The sequence below is a fragment of the Vitis riparia genome, chromosome 7 (assembly GCF_004353265.1).
Source record: "Vitis riparia cultivar Riparia Gloire de Montpellier isolate 1030 chromosome 7, EGFV_Vit.rip_1.0, whole genome shotgun sequence".
In the NCBI taxonomy this organism is placed as follows: domain Eukaryota; kingdom Viridiplantae; phylum Streptophyta; class Magnoliopsida; order Vitales; family Vitaceae; genus Vitis; species Vitis riparia.
In genome coordinates, this window is record NC_048437.1 from 1,899,447 (window position 1) to 1,922,234 (window position 22,788).

Sequence of the window (22,788 nt, forward strand, 5' to 3'; positions counted from 1 at the left end):
TATTTTTCTACTTCATAAAAAAAATTTCAAAAAGGCTTGGTTGATTAACCTAAACTGAAGAATTGGTTTTCTTTAATTTATTCATTAGCCTGCCATGTGGCTCAACCCTATTGGCCTAAAAAAGGTTGGTATGTTACATTTTCGGTAATAGGTAATAGATTAGTAGTAGAGTTAGAAAGATGATTAATAAATGATTATAATTTATATTTATATAAATAAAAGATCCACCCAGAGCCTTGTGTCCCATTCAGACAGAAGAGGATGGGCGACGGAACCACCGCCACGAGCAACAGAGGAGGGGGCGGCAATGGCGGCAGCGGCAGCAACAAGCCCGCGTGGTTGCAGCAGTACGATCTGATAGGGAAAATAGGGGAGGGGACATACGGGCTGGTGTTCCTGGCTAGGACCAAGTCCCCTTCCAACAGGGGCAAGTCCATTGCCATCAAGAAATTCAAACAGTCCAAGGATGGCGATGGGGTCTCCCCCACAGCCATACGCGAAATCATGGTCTCTACTCCTCTTCTCCTTATTTTTATTTCTTTTCTTTCTCTGTTTGGTTTTGATAAACTTTTCTCAGTAATCTAACCAGTGATATGATCACGTTTAATTTTCGTCAGTTTCATCAAATGGAAGATTGTGTTTTGGGTGTTAGGGTTTTGCATCCGTTTAGATTCAAAAAGTAAGGGCTGTTCTCGGCAACCAAAATTGTGGGAGAAACAGCTATTTTTTTCCTTTGATTCATTTGGCCTTCGAAACCTAACGTCAACCAATTCTCATTCCAGAAAAGTCTAGTCAATTGTCATCAAGAAATTCGAGACAACGTTTTTGTCCGCAACCTACCAAGCGGGTTGTGCTTTGATTATTAGGGTTTTACGTTCGTTTTGTGAAATCACTTCATTTCTCCTCAGTTATTTTGGTCTCTTATACATTTTTTCTGAGTAAGGGATTGGGGAATCAGGGAGTATTTTGAGTGTTAGGGGTATTCGTTTGGCTTCAAAGCACCCTCAACTCGATGAAGTCTCTAGAAAATTTATTGCCATAAACCAATTCAAGCACTGCAGGCCGTGAAATTGTGGTCAGCTTGTGTCTGGTTCTTGAGAAACTGCGCGCAAACCAAATGGAAGCAATTGTGCCTAATTCTTCATCTTTGTACTTCTAATCGTGCATTATTTTTGGGTTTGGCTTAGTTGGGGGAGGCATTTGTTGAATTTTTTGTTTTCTTTCCTTTCGGTTTATTTTCCGCGAGGAACTGCGGAAAGAATAAAAGAGAACTGATCAGGAGCTTTTTCCCCTAAGCCTTTCCCCCTTGCCAAATGAGTCATAGTATTGTCTGTTAGGTTTCCAATGATTTGGTTTCTAACTATTTGGCGTAGATGAACTGATTGGTCCCTTTGAAATCCAAATCTGCATGGCACATTGTCAAAGTTCTAATTTCTTTTATTTGCCCAGATTTTCTTCTCATCCAAAAAGAGAACTCATGTAAATGGAAAAGGTTAATGGTTTTGAAATTTAAGAGGCACATAGATGCCATATGTGAAATTACTGTTTTCTTCTTCTTCTTCCTGTAGATGTTTTGATTTTGTTGTGCTCCTGATTGGTTGCTAACAAAATGTAGGAAAGATTAGAATTAGAATTTTGAGCCTTAGATTTTTTCATTATTTGAAACCTGGAAGATGGGGTTTCTACTCAACTGTGCCTTTATTGGGAACTGGAAAAATATAAAACTTAGGATTAAAAATTTTACTTCCTTTTCTTTTCTGAATTATTCTCACCTTTCAAAGGGAGTATTTTTGTCAATGTTGCTCATTGTCCACAAATTTTTTATGATGTTTTTGGTGCTTTGATTGTAATTTCAAGAAACTTATGCTTCCATGCAGCTGCTTCGTGAAATTTCCCATGAGAATGTTGTGAAGCTTGTGAATGTGCATATCAATCATGCAGACATGTCACTCTATCTGGCTTTCGACTATGCGGAGCATGACCTTTATGTGAGTATTGGTTTATATTCTTATTTGTCTCTAGGATTTTTATTCATTTATTTTCTCTTGCCTATTGCATGGATTAAAGTGTTAGACCAATTGATTAACAACTAATTGTAGATTTGAAAGTGTTTAAAATGGGTGTATGTCCTTATGCTTGTGGAGTTCCAATTATATGCAAATTATCATATCCTAATTTAACTCTTGCTTTGCTAAGTCTATGTTCTCTCGTTTGATTTCTTTATGGTCAATTTGATTATAAGGAGCTGAGGGAAAGGAAAAGAGAAAGGACAGACAACACGAAGTTGACCCAGCTTTCAAAACAGAACCTGATGTGAAAAACTTAATTTGTAGTTTCCACTAGACTGACATCTTGACAGTTAACTGCTTAGGCCTAATGCTTGGTTCACAACACAAGATATTTTTAGCTGTCTATCCTTCTATAATCAAATGAACGTCAGTGATTCAGATGTTTTTAGGTTAGTGGTGATTTTTAAATTTCAGTCCATTCACAACTAATAATGGAGCTCTAACTTTACTTTGCTGCTACTAGGTGCCAATATCTAAAGCAACCCACCAATTCTAAATTTTAAGGGGTTTGAATTTAGAGCCAAATTAGAATGGATTGATTCAAACAGCAATTCTATCAATCTCATGGACATCAAATCATACTTAAGTGTTCAAATCAATGGATGCATGAATATGCTATGAGGTATTCTAATTTTTTTTTTTAAATATACATTAATTAGTTATATGCATAGTGTTAGGGGCTGAGTTCCAGATTTCAGTTACTCATTAGCTTAAGCTTCTAGTTAACAACTAGCTGCTGACCTTGATAAATGTATTAGGTTTTACCTCAAAATCTTGCTCCTAAAAATGATTCCTCAAAAATATTAGAAGAAAGAAGAAAAACAAGTGATAACCAAGACACAATCAAAGAGAAAATTCCTATATGTGATCCTTTACATGGTTTCAGTGTCTAAGAAGCCTCTCTTTAGATGCATTGAGGGAGTGGAACAAGAGAATCTTTGATGGGTTGGAGCTGTGACAGTTGGTTTTGGAAGACCAGCTCCTTGAGCCTTTGTCCTCATGGTCTAGGAAATCTGTTGGGAAGAATTGTATGTCATTTCTAGACTTCATTCTTAGGTTGTGGTTGGTATAAGGCCTGTCTGGCCTTTAGTTTTGGCCCTTGCTTTAGCTTCTTTTTTCTTTTGGTTTTTTCTTTGGGTAATTGTTGTATCCTTCCTATGTATCAAGGTTTTTGCCTTTTTTTGGTATTTTTTTACATGCAAGTGTTATATGTATATCTGCTTATACAGAAAACTCACCTGCAATTCCCTGTCTAAAAGTTGAAAACAATGCTGCTGGAAACTAGGCGGGGTGTAAAATGCAGCAGCTTTTTGATAGGACTGAAAAACAATACATGTGATTACATGGAACAAAATGAAATTGGTCATTTATCCATATCACTTCTCATATCATATTTTGGCACTAGTTCATGCAGAAAAAGCATGTTCAATCATCTAACGCAGCTCCAAGGATATATGCTCATTACAGGAAAATGAATCATCAGCCCAGTTAGCTTATCTGCATGGAAACATAATAAACTCATGTTAAATGCTACAAAAATAACCCCATTGGGATTTCTATCAAATATTTGGTTGGTTTGTACTTGTTTCCATGAAAAAGGAAAAACCAACTCCTACCAGTCTACCAAACCAAAAAAGTCACAATTATCAAAGCAATGCAAAAATACAAAAATCCAGATATCCATTTGTGATTGACAAACCAATATGAATAAGAAAGAAGACTATAGTGAGTAATATAGAAGGAGAGAAACACCACATACCTGATAAAAGATTATTGATTCATGGTCATTGATTGGACTGATTGATTGGAGATCATTGGAGAAGGTTGCTTCTGATCAGTCATTGGTGGAAGTCTCTACTCCAACATGTTTGGTGGCTTAGCTTCTTAGATTAGAAAAGTGCTTATATACACATGGAAGCACCTACCAGTAAAAATGTGTGTTTATTTGAAAATTTGTATCGACTGCTGACACCATGTCTGAAACTAACACTTCCAACCATTGACTTGTCTCTGAAAAGGGCAGAAATAACAGATATTGGCTTCTTTCAATTTTCAACCTCTTTGGTAATCCATATTTTTCATGCACTCAAATGTTCACTTTTCCCTTTTTTTGGTTCTTATTTTGTGATCAAGAACTGATTTTAGTCCCTGAGTCGTTCAGCAGAAGAACTACCATGCAGCTGTAAAGATAATCACATTGTCAATTTTCTGAACATAGGACCATATTTTGACATTTAATTTCTTTTCGAGCATGACAGGAAATCATTAGACACCATAGAGACAAGGTGACCAATCCAATCCATCCATACACTGTTAAGTCATTGCTTTGGCAGCTGCTTAATGGGCTCAACTATCTCCACAGGTAAGGCTTATTTGTGCAGTGTTGATTGATATGCCCAGTATCACCATTAATTATGAACTTATATGGAACTTTGGCTACAGTAATTGGATCATTCATCGAGATCTAAAGCCATCAAATATCTTGGTACAATTCTTATGCCATAACTCTCTATATGTGACAATTTCTTGACGATAGTGTTTGTTAAATGTAATGCTAGTTTTTGTTCATTTTTGTGCCAGGTTATGGGTGAGGGAGATGAACAGGGAGTGGTTAAAATTGCTGATTTTGGGCTTGCAAGAATATACCAAGCACCCCTGAAGCCACTATCTGATAATGGGGTGAGAGGCACAGTTGTGTCTTTAGTCACTGTTATTGTTTTGTATCAACCTGTATTCTGCTTTGCATAAGGTTCTTCATGTTGTTTTGCAAGCAAGTATTAAGTGAATCGGTGGTGCACTATAAAGATCATTGATTACATCCACTTGATGGTCAAAAGCAACGAACTCCAAAGCTTTTACATTCTTGTCTTGGAATTTAGGTATCAAATTATCTGATTTGAGCTTAAGCTTGTGAGGACTATTGTCAACCAATTCCCCTTTGTATCTCCCCCTAAACCTAGCCACTTCATCATCCACACGTCTGTCTCCTTTCCAACATAGAAACTCTTTTACAAGTTTGATTGCTCTACTGAGGGATAGCTCACGAGAATGGTGATAACACATGGTATAGAAGTTCATGTGGAAGACAACATGAAGGCTGGTTCGCATGTTTTTAATCTATGTGTGAAGGAGATCTTCCTATTTTCCTTTTCTTTAGTTTCTCCATGTTGTGGGAGGACCATGGCCATGGGATTCGTGGATTCTTAAGATTATAGATATGGAAAGGGATCCTTAAGTTCTTAGGATCAGGAAGCTAAGTTACCTTGTTAAGGCTGGATTCTTAAGTTCAATAAGGCTGCATCTTTAGTGGGCTCTTAGTTACTTTGTTACATTTGAGGTTCTATTATCTTATTATGTGTTTTTTTTTTTTTTTTTTTTTGAAGGATAGTTCATCCTTCTTTATACTCTTTTTATCTCCTTAACGAAATGTTTCTTTCCTATGAAAAAGAGTGCACAATAAAAAAAGAAAAAAAGAAAAAAAGAAAAAAAAAGGAAAGGTGTTGCATGAAAAGATCCTTGCATTTATTCAGAGTGCTCTATTTTTCTTGTGATGTACTGGTTGCTTGATTTGTGATTTGGTTCTTGATTTTGTTTATGGAATATAGTAGTTTAATTTTGAGCAAGATATTTATATGCTAATCTTTTCTGGCAGGTGGTGGTGACCATTTGGTATCGTGCCCCTGAGTTACTACTTGGGGCAAAGCACTACACTAGCGCTGTTGGTATCCTTGACACAAAGTTCACATTGCATTTATTACAAGGCATAGATTTACCATGTGGTTCCTTGAGCATGCATACTGTTAAAAATTAAGAGTTATGGACAACATTTTGTTAAGGCATATAATACACATATTTAATACTGTATATAAAATCCTGTAGATATTGGTACTTGGAAAAAATTTCAAGAATAGTGGTTATAAACTATGGAACCAGGTTGGTTCCTTGAAAAACTACTTGGTAGTTGAGGCTATACTTTGTAGTGTAGTAATTGTATGATGAGGACTGCATATTCTACTGCCGCAATATCCAAGATTTCAGTTTTAGTGTTTTGCTACAGCAATGCTTCATCTTCTGCTCAGATGCACCACAGAAAGTGGGTCTAATGCAGTGCATATTTTTCATAACATAGCTGGATATGTTACTTCCATATGCTTTATCAGATTGATAAGGTAGTACTATAGGAATGGAAGAAAGATAGAGACCTAAAGTGGCATGAATAAAGTGAATTTGAAAATTTTGCCATTGGACTCTTGGGTAGAAACTATCCATGACGGGGTGGTGTTGGTACACTAAATGTGACTTCTGCGGTTGTCTGGGCACTTGTTGCCATGAGTTAAGGGCACCAAAATTTGAGGGCTGAATTCACATGTTGGGACTCCACACAATGATTTGTGCATGCATTGGTGGATGAACTTGAAAGTTTGGTTTTAACAGAGCTCATAGATTGGGGTTCTCTTGATGACCTTTCCATAAGGCTATGTGCATTGAGTGAAAGATGATAGGAATTATTTGCGGAAAAAGTTAAGAAGTTAAAGGGGTTTTTTATGGACCACTTTTGTGTAGTTATTTATTTATATATTTATAATATCTTTAACATAAGAGGAATGGTAATAGTGAAAGGGGTTATTTAAATCATTCCACATGTAAGCAGGGTTATTTAAGTTATTTGATATTCGCAGATGAAAAAGGGGATGGGACTCAAATTTACCTTGTCTTTGATAATGTTATTGATAAACTGTATTTGACTTAAGAAAACAATGCTTCCTTAAAATTGCAATTAGATATGTGGGCTGTTGGATGCATATTTGCTGAGCTTCTGACTTTGAAGCCTTTATTTCAAGGGGCAGAAGTCAAAGCGACACCAAATCCTTTTCAAGTACAGTATTAGTTTTTTGTGCGATCTTTCACAGTTTTTGTCTCTTGGTGTGAATTTTCCTTTCTGGAGATGTGTGGTTCTGATTGTATTGCTGTATTAGTTTCTTGTCTGTTTAGTGATATAAATTCACACTCTTGCAGCTTGATCAACTTGATAAAATATTCAGGGTGTTAGGTGAGAAAGCTTTATTCATTTTATTTTTTTCCCTTTATTTGTAGGCATTTTTTGTCTTTTGAATTTGTTGCAGAACTATATTATAATTGATTACTACATCAGGTCATCCCACACAAGAAAAGTGGCCAACGCTCGTGAATCTTCCTCATTGGCAATCAGATGTACAACATATTCAGGGGCATAAATAGTAAGTTTTATATTTTTCTTTTTTGTGTAAACTTATATTTATCTTCCATTCACTTTTTAGGAGTTGATTTGTTAAATATCAAATTTTGGATTGCCTCCATTGTGGGGTTTATTTCTTTTATATTTTAATAGATTCATGAGCTTTTTTTTTTGGCTTGTGCTGCTGACAGTGAGAATCCTGGGCTTTATAGTGTTGTTCATCTCTCTCCGAAGAGTCCTGCATATGATCTCCTCTCAAAAATGCTTGAGTATGTAGTTCCTTTTGAATTTATGGGAATTTCATGTATGCTGTATGCAGATAATAATTACAATGAGGCAATTTTTCAAAGCAGTTCATGTATACTGTATGCATATAATGATTACAATGAGGCAACTTTTCAAAGCAACATTTATTAGATGACCCTTTTTTTACTTCTAGGTTTATCTTGACCATTATCTTTTGCTTCTTGAGATTTGAAAATTTTTCTGGCCTGCTACTGCTTTATAATAAATTGCTGAATTTTGGTTGTCTTTCAGTTCTTTTAATTTGGTGCAAACTTCCTGAATTCCCAGAATTTTCCAATTTTCTCCAGATTCATGACCATATTTTCTCAAACTGAAAAACAGTAATACATTATAAGGCTATTCTTTTCAGTTATTTTTCTGGGGCTTTAGACTACATATTTCAAGTTTGGTATAAAAACAGGCCTGAATTTCTTGAGTTGGAGATGGGTTCAGTTCAGTTTTTCCAAATCAGTCCTGTCCTACAAGTTGAACTAGTGGTGAATTTGAAAACTATGATTAAGAGTGATTGGGAGTTGGTGTTCTGGAGTTCACTCTGCTGAGGAAAAATTCATAATGAAATGCCCTAATTCCATATACATAAAATGAAATTCAAGAGTTTGTTGTCAGCTGTGTACTTAATGAGAAGGAACATACAGGGACAACATTCACCTAATGTGATATTGCAGTTACCAGTCATTTCATGAATGAAAGCATTTTTATTCATGGGCGGCCAAAGTTGGTAAACCAGTACAAGGGAATGGGTGATCTGTGGTTTGTTGGACTTTCCGATTGTAGTTATTTGAATACCACGTATCTCACCATAATGCTATCTTATATGATTTGCGCTTTTTTTAGAATTAAATCAAGTAAGCTCTTCTTAGTCAGGGGCATCTTATTTGCAGATATGATCCTCGAAAGCGAATAACGGCAGCACAAGCTCTAGACCACGAGTATGACTTCTCACCAGAATTTATTTTGCTCAACTGTTCTGAAATGGAGGTCCTTGTTTAATTATAAAATAGTACCCATATCAAACCATAGTATAGAATAAATTTATGATTTGAGTATGGATGTTCCTCACTTTTGATGCTGTCTAAAGTGCAATCTTTAAAGATTCCATTTTTTCCTCCTTTTTGCTGCTCATTCTTTTTAGATGACTTAGATATTATTCTTGTAGTTTTCATAGAGTAGAGGTGCTAGCCCAAGTGGGAATTGTAGGGGTGATAATGTAAGAGGGTGAGGGACTATACTTAGCCTTTTGCTTCATAATAGTATAGATGAAGACATTTACTAGGAGTAACAGAATAGTCCAGTTTTTGTGATGGTTAATCTAGATGGACATGTTGATTAAGAAGCAGAGGGACTAGATTTCAGTGGGGATAATGCAATAAGAAACAATTAAAACTGAGATGTTTAGCAATATGTTCATTTATCTGTTTAGAGTGCTTGGAATTATGTTGAGAAGCAGAAAACTATCGCAGTTGGAAACTTGGTGTTTTCCTCCTGATATTAATGACATATATTTTGTGGTTTTTTCAAGGGCAAATGTTAGATATTCATATACTGTTTTGATTTATCAAGTAGTGTCATCTAAGCAATCATAGTTGTGTTACTTTTCAGGTACTTTCGTAGTGAACCTTTACCAGGGAAGAAGTAAGTTCTCTGCTCCCCTCTTCTCTTCCGTTTTCCATGGTGCTGCACATAATCATTTATAGTTACCATTATTAAGTTTCAATGCCCTGCAATGTGGACATGAAACAACACATGAGGACTCTAATACGGCAAATCCTGAAAAAGTAGGGGCAAGGGCATATAGTGTGTATGTACATGCATATGTAAGTAGAGGTAAGGACATTTGGAGTGTGTCTGTGTGTAGAATTGTGAATATGACATTGTAATTTGATTAATTCATCTTAATTTGTACAATAGCAATTTCATTAGCTTAACTTTGAAGATAAATTAAAAAATATATTAATAAAAAAGATTATGCTTACACACTCCTATATATTATGCCAAACCAATTATGTCTTGACTTGTTCAGAGCTTGTAACATGTACAATACCAAGAAAGACTATCAAAATTTTTGACACTTTGGGCTGCCATACGTATCTGGGTGTATTGGAATGTTGTTCAACATGGACATGAATCCTTTAGAAGCATCTGTGCTACATAGATCACAATTAAGAAGATATCTACTAGTAGATCTTGTGAAGCATATATTCCGCCCATATTTCCTTCACTTTGACCAGGTGAATGTAACATCAAACATCAATGCTCAGTGCACTGGTACCTAGCCAAGCAGGAGCGGAGAAAGTCATGAATTATCCTACTCGTCCAGTGGACACAACTACAGATTTTGAAGGAACAACTAGCCTTCAGACTTCTCAACCGGTATGTCTGAACAATTTTAAATTTTTTGAAAAGCTGAAAAATTTTAAACTTAAGCCATGAATATGCCTGTGTTCTTGATTAAATTAAGTTGGTCTCTTTAGTATTATCATTGTTGTTATTATTATTGTTACTATCATCATTTGGTTGTTACTGTTGTTAGGAAGGTTTATGAGATAGTTATCATGACTGTCTTGTTGTATGAAATATTTTCTTGTAAAGATGTTTATTTTTTTCCTGCTGCTATTTAAATGTTGAACATAGAAAAAGGGGCATCACTAAACCTGAAAGGGCGAAGTGAATTTCATTTCTTGCTCATGCCCCTGGGTTGTCTTTGAGAAAAACTCTATTTTGTGCATAGAACTTAACTGATGCTTATTCCCTCTTTTTGATGAGCTTACTCATTACACGATAAAGATCAACCTTAGTAGTGATTTATTTGACAGTTGGATTTTTAAGAGATACTGGAAGGAGAATTCTTTCCAATGGACTGTGTGGTTTTGTTAAAAGGCAAAAATATCGCGATATGTCACTGATATTTCGTCGAAATATAGACTATTGGGCAGTCCCAACACGATACATGGGATGGAAATATCAACCATCCGATTTTTTGAATTTTTAACCCATTTTTCACTGATTTATCGGTGATATTCTGATATTTTTCCCGATATTTTGGGAATATCGCCAAAAAATCGGTGCCACCTCAATGCTCCCTTCAATGTTAGAACTCTAAGGATTTAACAATGTGTGCCAACCAGCCTAGCCTATTTAAATATGACCATATTTTGTGTGGGATTCATTTTCACAATGATATTTAAAAATCACAAATCCAAACTCACTGCTACTAGGATTTGAACCATGGTTCAAGCACTTGGAAATTAACTCTCTTGCTAGTTTACTAACCACACTTTTGGTTAATAAAATGCATATGACATATATATGTTTCTTTTATATTCTTTTATATATCCAAACTAAATGCATAATATCCTTCAACATATATCTTTTCTTTTTTGTTAAAATAACTTCAATATATGTATTACTATTTTTTCTATCATTTTTTGAGTTTTCCAACATTTTTATGAATTATTTTTATCAATTTTCACCTATTGATATTTTGTGTCAAAATATCCACCGATATTTTCTGATATATCCGTAAAATCAAATTACTAATGATTTGTCAAAATCGATATTTTCATCCTGGGTTTTGTTGGAGCATAATCTTGTCTTGTGATTTGCTTTTATTTCTTTTTTTTCTTGAAGGAAGCACATACTTCCTTGTTCTCTGTGTTTTTTATTTTTATATATCTTTGGTTAATAAAATTCCTTATTTCTTGGTCATTGATGCTTCTAAGAACCGCGGTATTCCAAGTGGGGAAGTGGATGGAGTGTATACTAAAATACTGGCCTAGTGGGACAAAATTAAAGTGATTTTGGCCTCCAAGGAAAAGTAAGCATTTTTTTTCCCATCATATTAGTGTTTGGACAATTTCTTGGTGACAGGTCCCAAAACCTAGTGCTCTAGGATTATACCTTCCAAGTGGGGACCTAGGTATTTAAAGGGTCATTTACAGCCTCGGGGGCTGTCATAGCAAGGTTTCCTGATGGATATTTGAACTTAGACATGGTACTGAGGAGGAGATTGATCCTTTTACTGAAAATACTACCAAAAAGGGCTGTTGAAGGGGGTTTCATCCATGGCTGCAGGATAAGGAGAGGAAGAGAGCAGGCCGTCAATATTACTCATCTCCTGTTTGCGGATGATACAATTGTTTTTTGCGAGGCAAAGAAAGAGGCGTTATTGCATCTGAGCTGGATCCTCTTTTGGTTTGAAGCAGCCTCAGGTTTGAAGATTAATTTGGACAAAAGTATGGTAATTCCGGTAGGGGAGGTGGAAGGGGTTCTTGAAATGGCGGCTGAAATTGGGTGTAGGGTGGGGCAGCTGCCTACTGTTTATTTGGGGCTGCCCCTTGGGGCGCCAAATAGGGCCTCTTACGTATGGGATGGGGTGGAGGAGAGAATGAGGCGAAGGCTTGCTCTTTGGAAACGTCAATACTTATCCAAAGGAGGGAGAATTACTCTTATAAAGAGTACATTGTCCAGCATACCCTTGTATCAAATGTCGGTATTTCGTATGCCTAAGACAGTGGCAAGAAGGATTGAAAAGCTTCAAAGAGACTTTTTGTGGGGTGGAGCCAATGGAGGGAACAAGATTCACTTAGTCCAATGGGAGATGGTGTGCGCGGATAAAGGAAAAGGTGGGTTGGGTCTAAGGAAACTTGCTATCTTGAACAAAGCCCTCCTTGGCAAATGGATTTGGAGATATGCGCGTGCTAAGGAGAAGCTTTGGAAAAAAGTGATTGAGGCCAAGTATGGGCAAGAGGAGTTTGGGTGGAGGACAAGGAAAGCAAATGGGGTGTTTGGAGTTGGAGTTTGGAAGGAGATCTTGAAGGAGTCCACTTGGTGTTGGGAAAATATGGTTTTCAAGGTGGGAAAAGGCAACAGAATAAGGTTTTGGACTGACCGTTGGTGCGGTAACAATGTGCTGTCCCAAGGCTTCCCAAACCTCTTCTCCAAGGCTGCCCATAGAAATGTCACAGTGGAGGAATGTTGGGACCAGAATGTGGGTCAAGGAGGGTGGAATTTAAGGTTGATAAGGGACTTTAATGACTAGGAGTTGGGCTTGGTGGGCAATCTCTTAATTGTGTTGAGGGATTATAGAGTAAATTCGGAAGATGATTCGGTGTATTGGAAGAAAGGTGAGGGTGGACTGTTTAAAGTTAAGAAAGCATATAACGTGTTGGCAAATACTCAAGGAGCGGATTTTCCTCATAGCAATGTTTGGGTGGACAAAGTTCCAACCAAAATTGCTTTTTTTGCTTGGGAAGCTACTTGGGGGAAGGTCCTCACTTTGGATAGGCTCCAGAGAAGAGGGTGGCATTTACCTAATCGGTGTTTTTTGTGTGGGTGCGAAGAGGAAACAATCAATCATATACTAATACATTGTACAGTGGCAAAAGGGTTGTGGAACATCATTCTTGCGTTGTGTGGTGGACAGTGGGTCTTTCCAAATTCTGTAAAGGAGGTCCTTAGGAGTTGGAAAGGCTCTTTTGTGGGGAGAAAAAGGAAAAAAGTGTGGAAATCAATCCCGTTATTCATTTTCTGGTCTATATGGAAGGAAAGGAATAGGCTAGCCTTTAAGGGGGGAGTATTGGTTTTTCAGAAATTAAAAACTTCGTTTGTATACAGTGTATGGGGGTGGGCTAAAGTGTACATGGATATGGAGTCGAATTCCCTATTAGGTTTCTTGGAGTGGTTAGCCTCCAAATAGGGTTTGGGTCGTGTTGTTTTTTTGTTAAGGGGGTGGTAGCCTCGTATACTTCCTGTATGCCTTGAGGCTTCTTTGCCTTTCTTATATATATATTCTGCTTGCTTATCAAAAAAAACTCTTAGAATAAATCTAAGATTGGCTAACTCTAGTTCATAAGTTGAAGAGAAAAAGATGTAATCGTCAGCAAACAAGAAATCAGCAAATTTCACACTGTCCCTCCCAACCTGAAAACCCTTCACCAAATCTTAGATTCTCAATTGTGCTGGTCAAAGTAAAGAAAGGAATTATGGGACTTGCCTCAACCCCTAGAAGACTATTTCATCCCTTAGCTTCCCCTTCTGTCCAAAGGACACATTACCCGATACCCAAGACCTGATCCACAACTGACAGTTTGATCCATGATCCATTAGAAAACGGATTGTGAAAATGGAAGTTTTTATTTATTTATCTTTTTCAGATTGACTAGTAACTTTCTAGTTCTCATCTAAACTATCCAAATAGAATAGATTCATACTATGATGTCAGGGATCAACTAGGAAAGAAAACTGATTTCAGAATGCTCCTCACTGAGACCAATTAATGGTCATTAAGGTTATGTTGACCAGTCAGCAGAAAAGTTTTTTATAAAATCTTTTCTTAATTTAAAATAATCTAATAATATTACTTCGTATCAGAGACACAGAAAGCTATGGAACCATTTATTTATTTTTTGAGTCAAATTTAATAGAAAATCTAAATTTAGCAATCAAACTAAGTTGGGATTATGACTGGAATTTTCTGAAACCAGTGTTGATCATTTGTATAAAAAATCACAATAATTCTATGTGATATCTAATGATCAGGGAACAAGCCTTTGAAATCCCAGTTCAAGGGCAAGTCAAATGCTTCATGATAACCGTGCAGAATTTCCATAAAAACTCAGAGCCAATATATAAAGAAAGCTGAGAAAAACAGTTGGTCTCTTTTTTAATATGGACTTTGGTTTCCAAAATTTGAGAAACTTGGTAGCTACTTTCCAAGAAATCTTATTTAACATTCGTATTTATATTGATTAAAACTTTTTGATACCACTGATGCCAGCTTCTACACAATTGACTGTCATTGGTATTTTCTGGGATGAATTGTCAACACTGGTTTGGGAATTTTGTCCTGGTCCAGAATCCTATTTTGATTATATGGAAATATATTTGTAATTTTTGTAGTTATCCACTATTTTCCTACTGTCTTCCTTAGATTTTTCCAGGAAAGGATTTGTCTATTTTGGCAGTAGCCACGCCAACAAAAGTTTCCTGATTCTGGCTGTGGTTTGGTGAAGTCTTGAATGTCGATTTATGTTAATGTGTTGCTTTTCTACATATTATTTTCTCCATTTTCACCTCATCAAAATTTTTAGGTTGCTTGGGCATCACATGGAACTGGATCTTTATATATACATACAAACATATATGTGTGTGTGTGTGTGTGTGTGAGGGAACACAATGAGACTTGCTCTTCACCAATAACACAAACTCTTTCTAGGTGAAAGAGTTGAATTTATCTTGAACTCATGAAAGAATAAAAGTGAGCTAGTCTGTCATTACCTGTGGGACAGTAGCTGCAGTTTATCATCCAGCTAGAGATAGAATCCTGATGGGAACTGTAGGTCTTGGATGCAATATGCATTGATTCCATGATTAGAAAAAGAAAAGAAAAGAGGAAAACTGGAATCTTTTTAGTCCAAATTCTAAAGGAATGTAAACAGATTACAAGATAGAAACTAACATATGAAAAAATAATTTTAAATACTGTGTAGATGTAATCCAATCTCCTACTATACTATGGCTATGTTGGTTGGTGGGATAGGATATGTATATCCAAGGATATCATATCCCATAGAATGATATCCTTGGATCTACATATCCTATGGACATGATATTTTAAGGTAGTATATTCAATGAGATATGTTATGTTATATTATGTTTATATTTAATTTGTAAAATGAATAAAAAAAATAGTATGAGGAATATGTTTTATTTTTAATGTTTAAAATGACAACTATATTGCATTCCAATACTTCCTATTTAAAAAAAATGAAAATTTTCTTATATTTAACAATATTCATGGTTAAAATTTATAAACTTTATAAATAATTTTTTTTTATATTAATGTTATTCAATATATATAAATAATTCATATATCATCTATTAATATTATTTTATATATATTATTTTAGTTTTTCTTTTTTAACTATAAATTTAATTTATAATAAAAAAATTTATTTTGTAAAATGAGTATATATAAAAAAAATAAAAATAAAAAATTGATTAAAAAAATAAATTTATGATACATGAGATATGCATACCCAATATCTTAACATAAGACTAATATATCCCATATAGAAGGGATAAAAAAAGAGGGTGGATAATATATCCTACCATTCATCCTATCCCATGTTTGGTTGAACATAGGATAGGATAAGTGATTAGATAACTTATCTTACCCCATCATTAATCAAACATGATATATGATATAATATCCTCTCTTTTATTCTATACCATGCTATATTCGACCATACCGTAAAGCTTCACATCATTAACTCTCTTGATCTTAAACTTCACTTCTCATATATTTTGTGGCAAACAAGAGAAAAGGTCGGTTAAGCTCCACAGTAACTCTCTTGATCTTGAACATCACTTCTGTGAATACGCAAGTATTGACTATGGAGTATGAACAAAACGGGTTTTGGGACTTAAAATTTTGCTCTATCAAGTGTGAACATGCACATGTGTACGTTACTTGTGCTATGATTCTATAAGCTGTACACAAACTCATGTTTTGATTCTGTAGCACAGGTATCATCGGGAAATGCAGTTTCTGGGAGCATGGCAGCTGGTCATGTGGTGCCCAATCGGTCTGTTCCTCGGCCAATGCCTGTGGTTGGGATGCAAAGAATACCAGCTCAAGGCATGTCAGCCTATAATCTCACATCCCAGGCTGCAATGGGAGGTGGAATGAATCCTGGAAGTATCCCTATGCAGCGGGGTGTTGCTGCCCAGGCCCATCAGCAACAGGTCTTTATTTTTCTGAACTTTTGTTGTCACAAAGTGCTGGTTCCTGTTTCTGATTAAAACTACATTATCTGGCTACAGATGAGAAGAAAAGACCCTGGAATGGGGATGCCTGGCTACCCTCCGCAACAAAAATCAAGACGTTTCTGAGGTAATGCAGCTCTTGCACTTCCTGCATTGCATATCCTCATGAAACCATCTAAATATATACAGCTTACACATTTTTATGTTGATTGTTGATGATAACATGTTGAAAAGAAGGCACATGTCAAGAGTACCATTCTGATTTGAATAATTTAGGTTTTTCGAAAACTGAAAATTTTTCGGTATTTGTAATCACCTTACAACTACAGTGAAGTTACCCGTTTGACTCTGTTTATCACTAATTTTAATTGAAACACAATGTTCTCATGATTTCAGACGATGGAAGGTGCATGCAAACAAGGGTTTTGTCCTGGAAATGCGTAAACTCATCCAATACATGCTAACAGTAGGCTGAGATGGCTTGCCTCAATTACTCGCCTTCCTGACGGTGGATGCATTTAGAATCCCCGCAGTTGTTGAACAAGTACTTCTCGGATCTGATTCTCTGCCAAAGCCCGAATGCTGTGAATGCATTTTTGGCTTCATCCCTGAAGAATGCTGGCTGGTGTTCATGACAGAACTCTGTTAAGCCCATGTTGTATAAATTGCAGTAGTTGGAGCCACACTGTATGTCTACATTAGACATGAATAATTGATTAACCATGAAAATTTGTTTGTATCACTCCTCTTGTGTTTGTACATGAGTGGGTTTTCAATTTAGCTAGAAAATAGAAAATATCATATCATTGATTTGAAGGGATGTTTAGAGATGTGAGATGAAGCTAGTTCAAGTCACCCTCAAACGCAAAGAAGAATTGAGCTTTTCGTGAAGCTTCTTGTAGTATGGATTAACATCACCCATTTCCTTATTTTGTTTACGTATTTCCAAATTTTATTTCCAAGGGAGAAACAAAACTACCCTCAATACTCGTATCAATAAAATATATCATAAAAAATTATTTGTTCAACAAGTGTCTTTAGCAATGATTCTAAGAAGTGTTTTTAGTATTTTTAATACTTAAAAGATAAATTTTTTAAATATTAAAAAAAATTAAAAGCGTTTTTTAAAATCACCATCAAACACATCTGTTTGATAGTGATTTTAGGAAGTATTTTTAGTATTTCTAATACTTAAAAATAAAAATTTTGAAATGTTAAAAAGACTAAAATCACTCTCTAAAATCATTACCAAATACATTCTAAGAATGCGTTTGAGAGTAATTCTAAAAAGCAGTTATAACATTTTTAACACTTGAATGATAAAAATTTATAAATATTAAAAATACATCCTAGAATTATTACCAAATGGGCTCTAAGAGTACGTTTGATAGTGATTCTGAGAAGTGTTTTTAAACCTTTCTAACACTTGAAAATATTTATTTTTCAAACATTAAAAATGTTAAAATCAACTTATAAAATTATTGCTAAACACACTCTTAGACTATATACAATAAATTTATGAATAATTAATATCAAGACCGTTTCTTTCGCTTAAGAATTTCAAGCCTTGATTTGATGAACAATTTTGTTCAAGAAAACACTATATTTCAGCCGAGGAATTATAACCACTGCCATGACACATCTAGATTATTGCATAATCAGGATTTAGAATAATATCAGTTGGATCAGCATTATTAGGATTTGGAATGTATTATGCTGGATACTGTCTGGACTAGTAACGAAATCCATGGAGATCATGCGCCTTAAAGGTAGAAACTACTTGAGACTCCCATAAGTTTAACTCAAATTATCCAACCTCATTGTAAGTGGATTTAGATTCTATGAAAATGTTCGTGCATTAGGTTATTTATATTAAGTTGACAATTTTGTTCAATTCATTCTGGTTTTATGATTCTATGTATTTCCTATTATTTATACTGTCTTTGAAGAATCAAGATTGCTATAGAATAAACCTAGATTTATACTGTCTGGACTAGTAACGAAATCCATGGAGATCATGCGCCTTAAAGGTAGAAACTACTTGAGACTCCCATAAGTTTAATTCAAATTATCCAACCTCATTGTAAGTGGATTTAGATTCTATGAAAATGTTCGTGCATTAGGTTATTTATATTAAGTTGACAATTTTGTTCAATTCATTCTGGTTTTATGATTCTATGTATTTCCTATTATTTATACTGTCTTTGAAGAATCAAGATTGCTATAGAATAAACCTAGATTTAAGCATATAAGTATGGTTGGGTTAATTGAAGATAATGATGTAAAAGGTATGAAGTGGACTTGTATGATAATTGAAAATATAATCATTTTGAAAATAAACTATTATTTGAATATTTTATAATAGAATAAAGGAAATTGGTTATTTAACAAATTGAAAAAATAGAAATTTTATTTAGAATGCTGAAGCACCTTCATGGGTGATTCATCTCCTTTTGATTTTTTTTTTCAAGAAACATCCCAATTACACAAATTTTCAAGTATTTGGACGCTTGTGTTACTCTTGGCTTCATCCCCATACGTTTTACAAACTTGATCCTCGTTCTTGTCCTTATGTGTTATTTAGTTACTCTATAGAACATAATTAATGTCTATCGTTGCTTTGATCTTATGTCCCATAAACTCTTTTATCTCTCGTCATGTTGCATTTATGGAATCAAAATTACCCTTTCAAACTCTCTCATTATGGGAAGATAGGGTCACAAACACAAGCCTCTCCAATTGGTCTCTCCTTGACTAACCTACCCAATTTCCAATTTCGCATGCCCATACTTTCTATCCTAGTTCACCAAACCTAGACCCACCACATATAACCCATTGTCCACCTAATGACTTGGTTCACTCGAACTATACTCTTTCATTTCATCCTAATGTTGGCCATTTGCACAAATTCTTGATCCTGATCTTGTTTGTTTGTTTTACTTAATTTTGAATAAAATTTAAAATTAAATAGTACTTAATAATATTAAGTATTAGGTTGTTTGTTTCTATAATATTTTATTTTTATTAAGTATTAAAAAGTAAAGAAAAACCTAATATGTTACTTTTTCCATTTGAAAAAAAAAATGTTTTTTTTTATTCAATAAAAAATTTATAATAAGTCATGAAAAAGTAGAAAAACAAATAATTTAAAGTTTAAAAAAATTAATAAAATAAACACCCTTTTAAGTCTTATTTCTATTTACCTTTATTTAATAGTTCCAATATTACTACACACAAGGGTAGATATTAGATAGTAGCATAGAATTTGCAATGCTAACGTGTTTGTTTGTTTTACTTAATTCTAAATAAAATTTAAAATTAAATAGCACTTAATAATATTAAGTATTATATTGTTTGTTTCTATAATATTTTATTTTTATTAAATATTAAAAGGTAAAGAAAAATCTAACATATTATTTTTTCCATTTAAAAAAAAAAATTAAATATTTTGGTTTTTTAATTCAATAAAAAAATTTATAATAAGTCATGAAAAAGTAGAAAAATAAATAATTTAAAGTCTAAAAAAATTAAAAAAATAAACACCCTTTTAAGTCTTATTTCTATTTACCTTTATTTAATAGTTCCAATATTACTACACACAAGGGTAGATATTCGATAGTAGCATAGAATTTGCAATGTTAAACTTGGGATCAGTTTTTATGAAATGTTATAAGAAAACCAAATTGAGGTTCGAGTGGGAACAAAGATGCTCATGGCATATCCTATCATCTGAATTGGTTTTTTCCTTTCTTAGGTACTAAGAAACTGATAAAAAGGAAAACAGCTACGATGAATAAAGTAGACAAACAAGATCAGGATGATGAGCATTTATGTTATTTCAGCACTCCAAAGCAAATCCTTCCGCCACACCGCATTCGGACAAAGCAGCATTCAAACAGAACTGCATGCATGCAGACCTCATAGAAAAAAGAGTAGTTTTTTGGTACCAATCTGCACCTCTCCTTCTTTGGCATTAATCAGCACCACTATTCAAACATTTTTTTTTTCTATCATTTCCCATGCCCTAAGCTTCTGTCAAACTTCAAAACCAACTATTGACTTGTGAAGCTCAAATCCTAACATGATCAGCAAAGTGAGATCAATAATAACAGAGGGCATACAAATTTTCCATTTAATTAGATAAGGTTCAACCATATGAATAGGACGAACCGCCCCGTGGATATCTTTGCTTCGGAACAAAACAATTAGAATTAGGCTCGGTCAACTGGAATGTGTATTATCCATATAGGGGATCTTCCAATTGAGAAGATCCATCGACCTGAGACGAAGAGAAAGGTCTATCCATTTTATTTAGTTATTCAGTTAAACCAATGATTCGTTATTGGAGCTTCTATTATGAAGATCACCCGGTCGCGAAGCTCGAAGCTTATCCAGGAGATGTTTTTTATTTACACTCACGCCTTTTGGAAAGAGCCGCTAAATCAAGTTCTTCTTTAGGTGAAGGAAGTATGACTGCTTTACCAATAGTTGAGACCCAATCGGGAGATGTTTCGGCTTATATTCCCACGAATGTAATTTCCATTACAGATGGACAAATATTCTTATCCGCCGATTTATTCAATGCTGGAATCAGGCCTGCTATTAATGTGGGTATTTCCGTCTCCAGAGTAGGATCCGCGGCTCAAATTAAAGCCATGAAACAAGTAGCTCACAATAACATTGGAACAAGCCACACCCTCAAATGCCAAGAAGTTCTATAATATATATATATATATATATATATATATATATATATATATATATATATATTAAAGCTAAAATGAACGATTGGTCATAGTGAAGACAAAGGAGTAAATCAAGCGTCTCTCTTTCTTGAACTTTAGAAAAGATAAAAACATCCATGTGACACTTAGGACTTAGGGCTTAGCAACTTTTTAATTTCACAATAAAAAACCTCCATTTAATTGGTCCCATATTTTAGACGTGGTGCTGCTGCTCATCCTTGTTCTTACCCCACTTATGAAGCCTCAAGTGGAGCTCCGCCGCACCTATCAAGAAATGGACGCACTGCATCGGAGTGAGAATGTCCAGGACGCCCCTGAGTGTTCTCAGCCTAAGATCGTCCGCCTTGTGCAGCATCTCCTCCAACCCCTCCTCCTTATGCTTCAGCGCTGACTCAACTCTCTCCCCCAGATCATCTCCACCGCCGCCCTCCTCCGTGGCTGCCTCCGACAGCTCCACCATCTTGGAGTCCGCCACCGTCTCCTGAATCCTAGCCATGTTTTCTGTCATCTCCCTCTCTTCTCTTATAGTCTTCCTTTGCAACTCATCCACGCGGCAGAGCTGCTCGTGAGACATATCGCCCAAATCCCCAGTGCTCAGCCCGCGGATCAGGTCAGCAAGTCCACTCTCAAACTGCAAACCCGACTTGGAGTAGAGCAGGTGGAAGGCCACGCTCGGTCTCCACCCGCCAATCCAGAGGAAGGCGTCCTCTAATAAAGATCGCCAAGGCGGGGTGAGCATAGACAAAACGTTGTCCCTTGTCGAGAGGGATTTGGCGTGGTAGTAGTTATCGTAGTGGCTGACCACGCGTTCTACCAGAGGGCACAGGATTTGATCAGAATCGTCAGTGTGCTGATTGTTTCTGGACGCAGAAATGAGCTCTTGAAGGTGCTGGTTTTGCTCTGTGAGCCAGCTTTCGAAGAATTTGTCGAAGCCTTCGTGATTTGCGGGGGAGGAGGCCATGTATGTGGGGAGGAGGCAGCTGGCTTCTAGCAGAGTTAACGGCCGTCTATTATAAGCCTCAAAATGGGACGTAAGATGAAGCCCATGCTTCATTCCCTTTTTATGGAGGCTCTGAGAGAGTCGGTTGGAGACAAGGGTGAGATGGTAAATGCGGAATTGCGGCTTCGGCAGTGGGCCATTCAAGAAAATCTTCAGCCAACTTGTGGAAAACAATATATATAATATTATGGTTTGATTTTAATATAATTAATTGACAGGTAAACAGTACGAGCGCTGTTGCGCGTTTCCCAACACTATCTCATTTCTATCATTCCCGACAAACTTTTTAACTTTTTGTTGGTAGTTTTGAAAATACAAGCCATGAATTTTATTATCTCTTTTCTAAAATTTATACAAAAATGTACTAAAAACTTTTAAAAACAAATTAATCAATACATTCAAATTAAGAGAAATAAATATTTTTTTTAAATTAAGAAAATCAAATATTAATTAATATTTAATAATATTTAATTTATGAAAATATTGATGGAAGTAAATTCTTATCATGATTCTATGCATTATCTTTATTATTTTTATTGTATATTCTTTAATTTTGTGTTTGTCACATGTTTGCTTATATTCTGTCTTATCATTTTTTTTATCATTCCTTTTTTTTTTCCTGTTAATATACTTCTCGAAGTATAAATAAATATGGATGTATAAAGACATGACAAAGACTTAATAAAA

General features: G+C 35.2%; 3 protein-coding genes across 4 annotated transcripts; 2 read left to right on the plus strand and 1 right to left on the minus strand.

The window, feature by feature from the left end:
• The first annotated feature begins 248 nt into the window (after positions 1-248).
• Positions 249-17,176, plus strand: LOC117917949 (cyclin-dependent kinase E-1). Of its 2 annotated transcripts, XM_034834432.1 has the most exons (16): positions 249-507; positions 1,878-1,988; positions 4,328-4,431; positions 4,512-4,554; positions 4,650-4,748; positions 5,722-5,791; positions 6,851-6,945; positions 7,086-7,119; positions 7,222-7,306; positions 7,476-7,553; positions 8,472-8,519; positions 9,190-9,222; positions 9,849-9,960; positions 16,117-16,335; positions 16,414-16,483; positions 16,753-17,176. In XM_034834432.1, exons 1-15 carry the CDS (start codon positions 262-264, stop codon positions 16,480-16,482), a joined length of 1,446 nt encoding a protein of 481 aa, XP_034690323.1. In that variant the 5' UTR covers positions 249-261; the 3' UTR covers position 16,483; positions 16,753-17,176. The 2 variants fall into 2 exon arrangements, 1 of the variants encoding a protein (XP_034690323.1); XR_004651791.1 differs by lacking the exon at positions 16,753-17,176 and having other exon boundaries at positions 16,112-16,335; positions 16,414-16,425.
• Positions 17,177-20,687: 3,511 nt separating this feature from the next.
• LOC117919314 (ATP synthase subunit alpha, chloroplastic-like) lies at positions 20,688-21,077 on the plus strand. Its single transcript, XM_034836476.1, has one exon. The coding sequence runs from the start codon at positions 20,688-20,690 to the stop codon at positions 21,075-21,077; it is 390 nt and encodes a 129-aa protein (XP_034692367.1).
• A 91-nt stretch (positions 21,078-21,168) lies between these two features.
• On the minus strand, positions 21,169-22,156 carry LOC117918979 (protein DOG1-like 4). The gene has a single exon (XM_034835979.1). It carries the CDS (start codon positions 22,153-22,155, stop codon positions 21,295-21,297), a length of 861 nt encoding a protein of 286 aa, XP_034691870.1. The 5' UTR covers position 22,156; the 3' UTR covers positions 21,169-21,294.
• Positions 22,157-22,788: the final 632 nt, after the last annotated feature.